A 15,594-nucleotide genomic window follows, 5' to 3' on the forward strand; every position below is an offset into this window, starting at 1 on the left:
CAGGCATTAAAAGGTTTAGGAAAGAGATCTAAATTCCGGCTGATCAAAATGCACACCACCACTGCACTTGCAAAAAATACGGACTGAATATGGAATGGACTAAACACAGACACCTATTCAAGGACATCTTTATATATAAATCCTCCTGAAGGTTGATTTCAGAGAGTAAATCTATGATGCAGTAAAACGAAAACCAAGGAGTTTACAGAAAAACTCCTTGGAAAAACAAACAAAAAAAACATACATGTAAACTTGCTGGTCTTATTGCAACAATACAGTAAAACTAAATTAGGTTTTAAGATGTAAGCATTTAAAAAGACTTTAAATTTATAAAGTAGATTGTATGTATGCTTATAGGATTGCATGAATGTAAAAATTAAGCTACGTAATAGCTTTACCACAGTCCACAACAAATATTGTTGTACATGCAATCACATTACCAACATAGGATTTCAACCTAAAAAATGCACATTAAAACTCCACAAAAACAGTATCTTAAGCACTGTACAATCACAGGACTTCTAAAGGAGGTCAGTATCTGCTAATACTACAAGGTTACCAAGAAATTGTACGATAGTATCCAATGAGTCTTCACGTATTATTTTGTCATTTGATTTCAATCACAGGATAGTTTGAGGAAAAAAGATATCAAGACAGCCAAATTAGAGAGTCCAATATGTAATATTCTAATTTTCTATTACCTGCAACACTAGACCTAAATAAAATAATTCTGACAGAAACAATAAAAAACTGTTTTAATGTGATAAATGTTAAGTTGTTCTATTGTTTTATATATGTAACCATATGTACAACACTAGAAAACAACTGAAGCATATATTTTAATGTTCTTTTCTATTGTTTTCAGTTTAATTTCTTGTCTAATTTTGTTGGCATTTTGTTAATGATAATATTGTATATATTTTAAAATCATACACACTACACATTATTTGTGCTGGAAAGTAAGATTTCAAACAAGGCAAGCATGGAAAATATTTTCTTTCCATTGCAATTTACTCACAACAAGATTTAACACATTTGCGTTGTGAGTGGTATCATATTTTTGAGATACCTTAACAAATAAGACAAGATCAGTTTGGATGAATTATGACAAATGCGTTTTTACGTTTTTAGCATTTGAGATACACACCACACTAATGCAAGTATCAGTGTTAAGCATCCTATCTACTGATTATACAATTATATATAAAAGAAACAGTTCAACTTTCCACCAAAGAACAGAAACATGGCAAATTTCTAAATATTTCCTCAAAACAAGCTACAAACGTCCTTGCCTAGCGTCAGACTGTCACAAAATAAACTTCCTGTGCTCTTTTTTTTCAATTTCCTGCTGCTCAATGATAGCAGTGTTTAAAACAGAAATTAAGAATTTCTTAAACTTCACATTTACAACAACTTCCTTTGAACACACCGCATCAGTCCAGCATTGATGGTGGTAGGTTTGTTTTTTTACTTTTGCCATATGACCTTTCTAAGGTTATTCACGATAGCTAAACGAATGAACTGAAAGACATGTTAGAAGGCCCACAGGGTCAAAAAGCCTTGGTAGCCTCTTTTTCAGTTAAACCTACAGTCTCTTTCTCAAGCCTCAAATAATCAAAAAAATAAAGAAAGAAAAAATACAGAGGCCCACTCTATTCTTTGGTCACCGTTTTTTCGCCAGTTTCTCTCTATAAGTTGGTTGTCATGATTGGTGCCTAAGGCACCATCCTTGACAGTGTGAACTGGACTCTTAAATTATGAATGAAATGCATTATTGTAATAACCAACCAGGAAGGAAATAAATCTTTTAAAATGCTATGCATCCTGGTAATTAGTGTTAGCTGCTTCACAGCACAGTGTGTTAGAAAGGCAAGTCCCTCACACTACTCTACAATGCCCTACCACTTCACAACACCACACACACACACACACACACACACACACATCAAAAGAAATCTTGGCAAAACTGGAGTACAAAATATCTAAGTGCAAACTCTCTGACTATAACTGTTGATTGAACAGTGGGCCACTACCAAAGGCCCCAAATATAATTTTTCAGTATTTACAATCAGGTTAGTGTTCAGATTTGTCAAAATATGGAATCAATTAAACTACTGAGACTGAAGACAAATCTGAAAATATGCAATAGTAATTTCATTATGCAACCAGTGTACTGAAAGAGTTGTGAACCTCAGGCTTGCAATTTGGTATTCATTGTGTGGTACCTTCTGCATTAACCTAACATTTCATTCATCACCACCAAAGGTTTCAATTGTAGGCTGCCATTTGGTTCTTGATAACAGAAGTGAGATTACAGCCGACTTGTATTTGACGGAACAAGATTTGAGTCCGTGTACGATCATACAATGCTCTAGCACACTGAAAACGAGTGAGAAGTCTACCGAAACCAAATGAAAACCTACATATTCATATATTAAGCAACGTAAGTGAGTGCAGGTTAGCGTTTAAGGCCTATATCCTCGCTTGCGCTTTTGTTTATGCTGTGTCATACTCTGCTGCAGTTTAATAGCAATAAAGTTAATAGCAAACAAAATTATGATAACATAGTTTGCATATAAGTTTAAACTGAAAAGAAGATAACGATCAATTTGGAATGTGCAGGAGTTCATTCGAGGTGAGGCAACTTCGGCTGTAAAATCACCTTCACCGCAAACAATTACTTTATCAGAGTTTTAACTTCTTTAAATCAATTGTTTTAGACACTAGGCTACACAAAAGTCTGAAAGTCACAAAAAGTAGGTTTCTAAAGTTTCTCGTTTTGCAATTTCATTCCAAAAAACCTAAATACACATAGGTATCCGTTAAATAAAGGGGCACGTAATACAGATAAAATCCAAAACTGTTACAGTGAACTCACACACTTTGAGAAGCATGGAGTTTAAATCACACGCCTGATCAAAGAGAATAGAGATACTTTAATGAAACTTCGAATGCATAATTAATTGTACAGTATATACAGTAGAATCTTAATTAAACATGTTCTCAATGAAGGGGGACCGATGTCTATGATAATTGCCACAAAAGTATTAAGGTATAAAATGCACTCATTGGCAGTGTAGTGTGAAGATTTACCTTTACACACATCAAGAAAACAATATTTTTCATTCTAATAATCTTAGAACTACATTTAAACTGACAGAAAACGCATGTAAAATCCAACTTGGAATGTACAGAAAAAAATATTCACGTCACTAACTTTTATTAATCACGTTTCAAGAGATAAACCTCTTATTTCCATTCTACATCACATAGATGGAGGCCCTGCCTCTACAGAACCTCATAATAATACACCATTTATTTATTTTTCCTGTGCAGGAATAACTTACTTTATTTTTTCGACCTATATATTCTACTCCATTTGTGGCCATCTGTTTTGTAGATATTTTATATATGAATTACATTTTGGCAACCTTTTTTTTCTTTACTTTTACAGTAAGCTATTTACAGTTTAGTCACCGACGCCTCACCAATACAAGAACATAATGTACAACAGATAAAGCTCACAGTAACAAATTGCACTATCCTGTAGGATATAATATTACATGAAGAGGAACCCTTCAGCTGTCATCCGTCAATGCTTTAACACGCAGAGTACAAGCCCGAATTACAGACATTATATATCACCGTTACAGTGTTTGGGTGAAAAAGTGTCCACGGCGCTATGACATGTGTACCAGCCATTTACCAGACTCTTTTGAAAAGGTGAGTTGGACGCAAAAGTTCTATGGCTAGCTGCGTATGTATGGCTTGGTTGGCTGCACGAGTATTGTACAGACTCTGGTCTGTAGCTGCCCCGTTGTAGCAACAGAGGGTCCAAAAGGGATTGTGGTCTGTGCGCCATATAGTCCAAACTGTTATCAAAGGTGTGATGGAAACGTGACCTCATAGTCGACTCATTTCGTGTCTCTGGAGACAGGGTAGTCATCGTTCGCGTCACTGTGGTAGAGGCGGGCGTGTCTTGCTGTTCCACCACCTCAGGAGACCTGGCCTCTACCAGGTGCTCGTCGTCTTCGCCGATTTTGGCGTTGTAGGCCTTGCAGTGGAGTTTCATGTGTTTGCGCAAGGAGCTGGGATGTGTGTAACATTTTTCACAGCCTCTGACCTTGCACGTGTAGGGTTTATCGCTGGAGTGAACGTGAGAATGCTTCTTCCGGTCACTGCTGTTTGCAAATCTCCGATTGCAGCCCTCAAAGTCACATTTAAACGGTTTCTCACCTAAACGGGCAGAGGAGGGGAAACGCGAGTTACGGGTGGGATGTACAGTCAACCATGGCTCATTAGTTCTGAGTGCATTGAGTCATTAAATTTGTTATGCAGTATGTTGTACCAAAAAGAAAGTGTGCTGCTCCACACATTCAACAGTAGGCTATAGCAGGCGAGGACAGAACTTTGTTAAGATAACACTCGTGCATGCAAATCGTGATAAATCTTTTCCCATCGTTCATAAAACTAGCGATGTTTTCCAGTCAGTTGTTTTGATGCAATTGCTACTACTTTCGAAATCATGGTTCACACGAGCTAAATCAGATTTAGCTTATTATTGAACCGCAAATGCATAGCTTAGGCTAACTCAAATTGATTTCAGTTTTAATTTTTTTTTTTTATTAAGAACATATAGGCTAAGTTTAATTTCAACAGTTTTATTAACCCATAATAAACCACTTATAAATAATTTTATGGAATTGTGTCGGTGATTCATTTTCAATTTCTGTGTTTTCAGTCAAAAATTATATTTCCTAATATTCGCAGATATTCTGTTAATCGACCGAATTCATATTTTATATGCATCCTGAGCCAAAGATTGATTAATTCATTTCTAGAGAGAAAAAAAGTGGCTTTAATAATTACAGTCATATCGATTATTTTTTTTTGTATTATTATTTATAAATCATATCTTATGGTAAAACATTTTAAAAAAATGAAGTGGCCATGTACACCGATCATAACATTCTAAGGATTAATGTGACGTCAGTTTCCAGTGTAGTGGACTCGAAGCTTGCAGAGTTTAGCTGGAGCGGGTGCACTCTACTATATCAGAGAGCAGAGGATTCAGCTGTGCCTTGCGTAAATGCTACGTCACAGCTCTCCGGTACCCCAGCATTTATTTATTTATTTTCACTGCATGAATGAGAGGCACCCCCCCCAAAAAAATAAACTGGTCTGTGGACTGATTTTCACCAGCTCGGAAGTTTCTGAAAACGAAATAAAAAAAATCCTCCCTCTTATATGAGTAACAAACGTTAGAACAAACAATAGGCTTCATTTGATATAAATGCATCCTTTAATCGCAGCTCAAATTAAAGTCTGGCACAGGCTGTAGAAAATTCAGTTCTATTGTGTACAAAATTCAACATTAATTTATATGGCGAAACATTTTGAAAATGAATTAATCATGTGTTTTGACAACCCATTGTCAAAAGCAGTGTTCGTGAACAGCAAAAAAAAAGACATTAAAAAATATTACGGGTAGAATATTTTATAGTGTTACTTTGGGAACAAATAATCAATCAGTAGACTACGTTTTGTCGAGTTTTTCTGTCCTGGCAATTCTTCATGAATTAATTTTGTGTTGAAACAATGTTAAGCAAAACACTCCGAAAGAAGTTTTAGAAACAATTCCATAAGTTTGAATCCTGTCATTCTAATTATTATTATTATTATTAACTAACCTGTATGCGTTCTCTTGTGTATCTTGAGGTTCTCGGATCTGGCAAAAACTTTTTCACATCCATGAAAAGGGCAGGGAAAGGGCTTTTCTCCAGTGTGCACTCTGACGTGGTTGATGAGCTTGTATTTGGCTTTGAAAGGCTTTCTGTCTCTTGAACAGTTCTCCCAGTGACAAACGTAGTCAGAGTGCTCCGGTCCTCCGACATGCTCAATCGTCACATGGGTGACGAGTTCATACATGGTCCCAAAACTCCTGGCGCAGGGCGGCTTGCCAGTGCCTTCTTGGCCGTCACTCCACTTGCACACCAGCTCGTGCTTTGGGTTCTGCCTGGAGCACCTGAGAAAGGCGTCACCCCCTCCTCGCTGCATGGCCATATTCAGAGGCTTATAGAACTCCAGGAACTGGGTGACTAGCTCCTGGCTGTTGGCCCTGGGGCCACTGACCGACTGCCCGTAAGGGTGCGTTCGTGAGAGAAGATCCCCTGGAAGACCCAACATCATTTGGCTGCTGAGATCTCGAGTAGCGTCTGACGAGCCATGGGCCTGCTCTTGATACGTGTTGAAGAACGCGTGGCTCCTGCCATCCCTATAGCTGTGGAGGTCGCGGTACCTTCCAATATTGCCATGTTGGTTAGGTCTCGGAGCCAGCTGATCAGTTACTGGTGGCATGCCTGCTGCTGACAGATTTGTCCCAATGATAATGCCCCTAGGACTGGGTTCTAAGCGATGACTGGTGTATCCAGTGTCTGGAAAATGGGTAACCGAGTGGTCAACATATGCACTGGCCCTCGTCTCGTGGTAGTCTCGCAAATTTTGTGAGGGGCAGAGTTTTAAGGAACTGCCAGTGGGGTGCCCCATGTGCTCCTCTGCCAAAGGTGGCAGCACCACGCTGGGTTCAGTATTGCTCTCCCCAGGGTTGACGCAAGAAAGAGGGCAGCCACTAAACCGCGACAGGCTTGTCATGTTTTGTTGCAAGCTTGGCTGAGGGTTTGGCAAATCAACCAACCTCTAACGTTTACGATTTACCTACAAAACTCTTCCCCCTTTCCCCCGCTGTATCATCTGCATGTGCAGTTATTGCCTGTAAACCTCTCAAACGCAGGAATCGGACCCAGGTTCGTTACGATTGGTGCGAGTCCCATGCCGTTCACTTTGCCCTCTTGATTTGTGGCAATAACCGTGGTAGTAAAATGCTCCGAACCAGGCCATACTGCAATATAAAAGCACAGCAGGCAAACCAGCTTTTAAAAATCGGTGCTTTGGGATTGGTCGGAATGCGCGATGATTGACAGTCCCTGGATTTGTTTTAAAAGGGACACGCAGGCGTTCACCACACGACTCCGTTTTCAAATATCTCAGAGAAAATGCTTTGATATGTGCCGCTCGCGCACTGCCAGATATTGGCTGTTCTGTGACTTGAGAGTGCCGAATGCGATATTGTTGGCTAAGATATCGAAATGTTTAAACGCCATATACATACACACATGTATGAATTATTAGAAAGCCTGTGCTACGAATGCTGTGCAACAGTGTGATTTCAACATCGAATAAAAATAACCGGAGTTAAGCAACGAAATCAAAATTATCTTTCAAGCCACAATTTCGGTTTTAATATTTAATATTTAATTTTAACTTTAATTAAATTGTTTATTCTTTGGTGTTACTCGGTCCAGTAGCTATAATACTGGTATTCGTTTTATTATTATTATTATTTTTTTAGTTATTTATTTATTATATATATATATATATATATATATATATATATATATATATATATATATATATATATATAGCTTATTTAGCTAAAGGTAAATGTGACAGAAACTTTACTGTTCTCAAGCAAAAAGTTAAGAAATATTATTTGTTATTTATGTAAAATTACATAATATTTGCTATTATAACACTTAATAACATGGAAATTCGGGAGGCACTACTTGATTATAATGCACATAAAAATATCTCATATTGTAAAAAGCATCTTTCCGCATGTGTAGGTCTATTAGTTTGTTTAGTGAAGCTGATTTTAATTTTATTGGATGTACTTAGGCGTGCATTTTTATCGAATATTTTTCCCGAGTTGCAAAAAAATAACAGAATTGTTTTATTCATTTACAAAAATTAATAGGTGAATTAAATGCATTCATAAATAATATATCTAGTTAATAAATAATAATAAATGCACAAAAATGAGCCACAGTAAAACTAGGGTTACGTCAGTATGCATAGGCTAATAGCTAAATATAACGATAATTGTTCGTGCAATATGCAAGGGTTAATAGACTTTTAACTTTCGAGGTTACAAGAATGACAGCTTTTACAACCCCAAGATGACCTGTTGTCATTTTAAAAGGAAATGTATTCGCTTATTTTGAATGTTTTGCATTTGTCAATATTAAACGGACACAAATGAAAACACGTTTGTGGTGTACTCACTGTTACTGTAAAAAGTGTGACAGCATCATAGTGTGCAACCGTCAAATTATTATTATTTTTTTTTTAAAGGGCCAACTCAAAGATATTTAAATAACCACACAAAATGTTGACCTACTAAGAACAGAATTTAATTATGTGAATCGTTGGAATCTAAAGAACAACTTACACAACTTTTATACCAGGGACACTGCTCACTTACCTTACAACATTTTGAATTTAAGAAAGTAATTCATATATTTCTTCTGAAGACTGCCCCCCCACCCCCCATTGAGTAGGCACAAACTTGGTTATTTAATAATATAATTCTTCCCACACATCAAGTTCTTGGATAGAATAAACATTACAAGACAATATTTACTGAGGTTACAGGAACTGTATATTCACAATCAAGTCATAATTAACAGTCAAAAACAGCATTCTCTTTACATATCAGGTCATATCAAACTTAATATAAGACAAGAGAGACCAGAAAAGGCCAATAATATATACTTTTATATGTAGTGAGTCGCAATGCAGTTTTTAGATAAATCATGATATCCAACAACATAACAGAGCATAGAGAACAATCAGTGGCAGATTTTTTCCCACACCACACAGCAACTCTTCCTGATAAATTTCTTTCTTCGTTATTTCTTCATTACTGGAAAAGACAAAAGGCATTTCTACACATATTCTGTTAATATACAACTTGCAATATTAAGATTTCCAATAAATTAGTTAGTAGGCTACAATCATATTTAAATACATATGGAGAGAGAAAGAGAGAGAGCATGAATGAACATAAGAGAAAAGTTATTAGGTATATTGAATATTGTATTTTTGTGGTCACTAAATAGACCTAATGACACATATCTATAGTTCACGAAGGTCACAGACTTGTCTTTGGGACCTACAGTAGGCTACCCAAACTAAATATAACAGTAGGCTACCTAAACTAAGTATTATCACAGTGGTTTAAAGAAGATAACGCAACTGAAAGGTGAGTATTATGAAACATTAAATTATATACTCTACAAATCTAAATAATGTTTTTGCCGAAATGTGAAGTACCTCTCTTCCTTGCATACCTGTATTAGATATATTTTTGTACAATTACAAATGTAGCCTTATCTTCATTTCCATATCAAGACATCAACAAAGCCATACATTGCTTGTAAGAATTCAAAAATAAATAAAATTGAAAAAATTAAATAATAGTAAAACGTGGTAATAAACGCAGTCTGAATATATTCGGTCTAACATACTATTAGGTTGAAACCTACAGAAAAAGTGTTCTTCGTTTCAATGAACGTAGCGGGTGTTCAGCTTTACAAGTTATGGGCTAAATGTCGGTAAATTTACATGGGCAAACTAAGTGGAAAATAGAGACAAACTAAGTGAGATATAAGTAGGAAAAAGCACCAAACACACGGACTCCACACTTTTAACGCCATTTTTCTCTCATTTTTAGGACTCAGCAGGGCACAATAGTCTATCCTGGCAACAGCAGTTTGCATTCACTAATAAGCAGATGCGTAACGCCTCGACAAATTTAATTTCCAGTCATTTATGCTAAACATAGTTAACAAATTTGATATAGACACTTTAATTGAAGGTACCACAGTTATCTCATTACTCAATACTGATTAAATATGATAAATAGACCCACTCCTCAACAAAGCTAGTAGAAAACAGGATAAATAGAATTTAGAATGTTTAAGGGATACGTTCACAGATATAAAGCCATGTGTCTACATACATGTACAGAAAGAGAAGATACAAGTAATAGGCCTACCTCAAAATAAAATTAAAGATTAAAAAACTACCCGTAATATAATCTCCCTAAAAGGATGACGAATAGGTAATCGGAGACATTTCCATCTGTTGTTGCTAAGCAGCGAAAGATTTCATTTTTATTATGTGTATTTAGGTATGAATTAAATTAATTTAATGTGAGATTGACAACTGGAATAAAAGAATAAACAGAACTTTATCTATACATCGATAATTATCAAGACTCCATCTATGAACGATGCTATACTGAGCTTGATAATTGTGTATTAGTCCGACTCATCTTTAAGAGTTCAACGTTCAGCAGTTTCCAGGTAATTCTGCTCTGACTAAAAATATGAAGACTTAGACTAAAGGGGGCGGGAGCTGGAGCTCATCGCATTATTCTGACGAAACATTATTTGACTACTTCAAACAATCGGTCGAAATATAGATCTGGTCTATGCAATTACAGGCCTTTAGGTCCTTCCAGTTTTCCGTGGTCCAACCTAAAATAACGTACGAGGCCCCCTTGAGTTAAAAAACGTCTCTTGCCCTCATTTGCCCTTTGGTCGACATTAGAGTTGCAGTGCAGTAAAGAATTGAAGTCAAATAACTGAACAATTCCCTGCACAGAGAAAGCAAAGAACGTCCTTAAGAACTTATTTCCTAGCCACGCCTGGAAATGAATATGTCACATAATATATTAAGCGCGTCCACATTTAAACAGACAAACTAGGCCTACATCCAGAGTGGATAAGAAACCCTAACTATCTCACTGCCGACTGTGAAACCTAAAAAAAATCTCCGTAAATCTTTTCGACGGTAGGCTACAACATACTCACATGTGTGTTCTTGTACGAAAGTGAGAGTATAAGAGAGAGAGGGTCAGAAAGAAAGAAACACAGCAGAAAGGAGGGGGGGGGGGGGGGGGGTGAAGCTTGCAGAAAGATTAGGAGAATAACTGGATATATATATATATATATATTGCTAACAGAAGCTAAACTTGTGACTTTTTTTAAATAGGTGTTTATATATACGCACTACACTATAGCATATATATATATATATATATATATATATATATATATATATATATATATATATATATATATATATATATATATATATATATACACACACACACACGCGCGCGCGCGCGAAATGATGCATACGCTATTCTTTGTCAATGAAAATGAAAAATAGATTACGCTACTCACCTTAAAACTATTAGACTAGGTCCCTATATGCTTTTTTCCTCGTAGAAAATGTGCTGAAAGTGAAAGCGTGATAGCTGAGGACTAGACCGGAATGAAGGTCTGATTTAAAGATTTTAGTTTTTTAATCTCTAAAATATAAAAGGGAGCTCCTTTCGAGGAGGGATTGAGGGGGAGAGGGAACGTGAAATGGCTTGGAGGTATAAAAAGCGCTGCTTGAGACACTCAACGCGTCTCTGAACTTGATCAGATTTTATGTGTCCTGCAGCGAGTCACCAGCAGCCCAGCAGCCCTGTGAAACTTCCTCAATAGCAAGAATTTTTGTCACCTTGAAAAAAAAAAAAAAAGTCATAGGGTTATTATAATTAGCATCAGATTTCTTTCACTCTTGTTTTTGAGTTCTACACTCTACAGTGCGATATATGTTTCACCATTTTACGGCTCCTGGAAATTTAGAACTCTAAAATTGATTTCAGAAAAAAAAAAACAAATAAAAGAAAAAAGAAAAACCTGATGGATTCATATAGGCTATGTACATTAGATAGATAGATAGATAGATAGATAGATAGATAGATAGATAGATAGATAGATAGATAGATAGATAGATAGATAGATAGATAGATTATCTTCGTTTCCAAAAAAAAATAAGAAATTGCTACTTTTTTATTAAGTCACTTTTGCCATTTTCTTCATTTCGCTTTTTTTTTTTTTTAAGTGGCTCGGCAAAAGTGTATTTTGAGAAATTAATAGTCAAGCAACTCCTGCAAGTTTATGTAACTTTGGGAACAGCTGACGTGCACGGGAAATAAACAAGCCTTTCTTACTGAACCGAAATAAAGTCCCGTTGCTCTACCTGCAAATAATGCCAACAGCAACCAATCAAATTTACTCACTGAAACGAACTGCCATTTTCAATACTAAACCATGCCAATCAACGAACGCGCAGCCAATTAGCGCCCTTCCTAGCTGTCACGTGACAAAGAAAGCGCTGTGCTTTCATTGGTCAGCTTAGAGCTGCCTCCCGAGCTCATTTATGTGCAAGGAGTGAGTGATTGACTTTATCAGTCCAAGGACATCATTCGCCTGGAAAGGGGGGGAAGTTTGATCCTCTTTCTCACGGATCCCAGTTACGCGTTTACTGAGACCCGGGATTATCCTTTCGTTTTTCAATTCAAGATTTGTTTATTGAAGCCTACGTGAAATTGTGCTCAGTTTACCGTCACCCACTTCACTCCACTAAACTGGGGTTTCTCTTTTTTTTTTTTTTTCACTTGCTTTTTCTCGATTGAGCCCAATGACTATGCTTCTTGATAGCGCTCCTCAGTTCCCTTCACTAGGAGTAGGGGGGTTCGGAACGCCTAGACACCATGAGTTGGGAAACAGAGACCCTGGGCTGGGGCTCAGTCCATTCGCAGATTCATCTCACTCGGCTGCCTTCAAGATAAGTCCCGTTACTCACGATATCGCCTCCAGCCAGTCATCAGCGTTCACCCCGCAAGCTACTGGATACGCAGCCGCGCTCGGACACCACCACGGGGGACAAGTTGGTTCTTACGCCGGTGGAGCATTCAATTCGACCAGGGACTTTCTCTTTAGAAACAGGGGCGCATGCATAGGAGAGACCGCACCGCCGAGTGCCCAGCATGGAATCTTTGCCGCTTCTGCTGGGAGTCTACACGGGCCCCCCGGAATTTCGGACAACCCGGGACATCTGTTGTTTCCCGGACTTCACGACCAGAGCGTGAGCCACACTTCACCGGGAGGACATGTTGTAAATGGTCAAATGCACCTGGGTTTACGCGGGGACATTTTTGGCCGTCCAGATCCGTACCGACCTGTGGCCAGCCCTCGTACGGACCCTTACGGCACCGCTCAGCTCCATAACTACAACCATCCCATTAATATGAACATGGGGATGAACGTACCCACTCACCATGGTCCGGGGGCCTTCTTCAGATACATGCGGCAGCCTATTAAGCAAGAAATGTCTTGTAAATGGATAGATGAGAATCAGATGAACAGACCTAAAAAGACTTGTGACAGAACTTTCAGCACAATGCATGAAATGGTGACACATGTTTCAATGGAACACGTTGGCGGCCCAGAACAGAGTAATCATATTTGCTTCTGGGAGGATTGCCCTAGAGGGGGGAAATCCTTTAAGGCCAAATACAAACTCGTGAACCACATCCGAGTGCACACTGGAGAGAAACCGTTCCCTTGTCCGTTCCCCGGTTGTGGGAAAATCTTTGCAAGATCAGAAAATCTTAAAATTCACAAAAGAACTCACACTGGTAAGGCATTCGTATTTCCCCCGTTTTGCTTACCCACTGGTTTTGGAAAAATAAATATTCATTTATTAATATTCCAGCGGGGTTATTTATACGTTAAAGAAAAAAAGTGCATTTTCTTTTGAATTAATTTGAAAGTAAATGTAATAAATTAAATTAAATAGTTTAACATGGAGGAGAATTGCCACAACAACTTTAACTACACTTTAGGTTTGGGGGAATTAAATACATTTGTCAAATGTTTGGGAAGATTAACTTATTTTGATCACATGGCCGTTATTAAGAAATTTAGTTTCTTATTCTCTTGTTTTTCCCGGTTGAGCAAAATATGATTTTATTAAAATCAAGTTATTTGAACGGTCTCTTTGAGGAGATGAATAACAGAAAAATTCAAATGCAGAGCTGCATGCGTTGTTGTGGAGTGAATTTGTGAATGGGCTGTCCTCTTGCATTCGTGAAGCTATGATGCTTGTGGCTATAAAGTTAGAAATAGCATGGGATTTGTGTATTGTATGAATACAATGCTACAAATTGGTCTCGGAAAGTAGGAAGTGGTCGAAGTGCATTTAGTCTGATGGCTGGATTTATGCCTAAATAATTGACCCCTTTCGAGGTCCAAATGAAATGCAAAGCAAGCTGTTGAACAGTCTATATGGTTACACTTGGCAGACAAGAAACGTGTGCAAAAACTGTTCACCAATTGCTACACAGTTCACGACAATGCATGGCGTGTTGATTTGCTAAAACGAATATAAAAATTATTGGGAAGTAAAATAAAGGATAACAGCCAAGTCTCTCAAGGAGCATGAGATGTGAGTATAGCCAAACCATCTGAGCGCAACACGGCCTGTTAATATCGAAAGGCATATTACATAACTGAAAGTTGTACTGAACATCCGCTCTATTAAAAAAAGTTACATTACTAAAACTTCAGTGTTTGCTCTCACTTGCAGGTGAGAAGCCATTTAAATGTGAGTTCGACGGCTGCGACAGGCGCTTTGCGAACAGCAGCGACAGGAAAAAGCACATGCACGTGCACACATCTGACAAGCCATATATCTGCAAAGTGTGTGACAAGTCCTATACACACCCCAGCTCTCTCAGGAAACACATGAAGGTAAGGGACATTTTCTGATCAAATAAAAATGTTGTAACCCCTTAGATAAACGTAATGTGAATTACACGAACAATGCGTTTACATTCATTTTAAGCAGGCCTGATATTGTTCTGTATTTTGGTTCACAAATGTATAACAGAGATCAGAAATCCTAGACATAGCATAAAGTTTAACCGTGTACAAGCCTGCCTGTATGTCATACATCTATGAACGTTGTAATTTAAGGTACACGACTCACAAGGCTCAGAGTCGTCTCCAGCTGCTAGCTCTGGATACGAGTCCTCCACGCCGCCAGTGCTGGTTTCTGCGAACACTGAAGACCCGACAAAAACACCCACGTCTGCAGTGCAAAATACATCAGCGCACAGCGATGGACTACCACCTAATTTTAACGAATGGTACGTTTGAAGCTCCAAGCAGACTCTCAAATTAACACAGTCTCATCCCAACTCGTCACATATTGACGCTTGGTTTTTGCGTCGCTTTTTGACGCTCAAGGTACCCCTTTAGCGTCACTTTTCGACGTGAAGGGAAGGTAATTTTTTTAAATAGGAAACACTTAGCGTATATTAATCATTTTTAAATAAATTTTGCCAGTACTTGCATCTGCCTCCTATATCTTGCGTTTTCTTCACAGATGGTAGGTTTAGGGGCAGGGGTTGGGTAAGTCACTATTTTTACTGTTTACATTCAAAAATCACACCCCTACATATATGCAATAATGGCAACCTTATTATGACGATAAAATTCCCAACGGGTTGCTCAAATGGTGGACCAAAAGGTTGAAGTAACCTTTAAAAAAACTATTTACGCTGTGGCGTTCAAAATGGCATTGAAACAACAGGAAAAGATGAGAGTTCGCCAACAGGCCTCGTCCATTCTCAGGATTCGAAATTTGACTTTATTCCGAGTTCGAAGAAAACTAGCAAGGCATAAAATAACAAAATAACACTTTCTAAGAATAAATGGTTTTCCTTTAGTTTTCAGATTTCAGATGATTATTTTATTTTTCATTTTATGTATTTTCTGAAAAAAATATTTAAAAATAATGGCAAAGAAAGAATATTTCACGGTGTTTTATATTAGGGTGACACTCACA

The 15,594-nt window shown here is 37.6% G+C and overlaps 2 protein-coding genes across 2 annotated transcripts; one reads left to right on the top strand and one right to left on the bottom strand.

Annotated features, from left to right (window-relative positions):
- Window positions 1–2,917: 2,917 nt before the first annotated feature.
- LOC306853019 (zinc finger protein ZIC 5-like) lies at window positions 2,918–6,651 on the bottom strand (the record flags this gene model as incomplete). Its single annotated transcript, XM_079390177.1, has 2 exons — window positions 2,918–4,236; window positions 5,691–6,651. 2 exons carry the CDS (start codon window positions 6,649–6,651, stop codon window positions 3,635–3,637), a joined length of 1,563 nt encoding a protein of 520 aa, XP_079246303.1. The 3' UTR covers window positions 2,918–3,634.
- Window positions 6,652–12,381: 5,730 nt separating this feature from the next.
- LOC306853556 (zinc finger protein ZIC 3-like) lies at window positions 12,382–14,903 on the top strand (the record flags this gene model as incomplete). The annotated part of the gene is made up of 3 exons (XM_079391057.1): window positions 12,382–13,381; window positions 14,332–14,495; window positions 14,721–14,903. The coding sequence occupies 3 exons, from the start codon at window positions 12,382–12,384 to the stop codon at window positions 14,901–14,903; spliced, it is 1,347 nt and encodes a 448-aa protein (XP_079247183.1).
- Window positions 14,904–15,594: the final 691 nt, after the last annotated feature.

Source organism: Barbus barbus, assembly GCF_936440315.1.
Source record: "Barbus barbus genome assembly, chromosome: 33".
Lineage (NCBI taxonomy): Eukaryota > Metazoa > Chordata > Actinopteri > Cypriniformes > Cyprinidae > Barbus > Barbus barbus.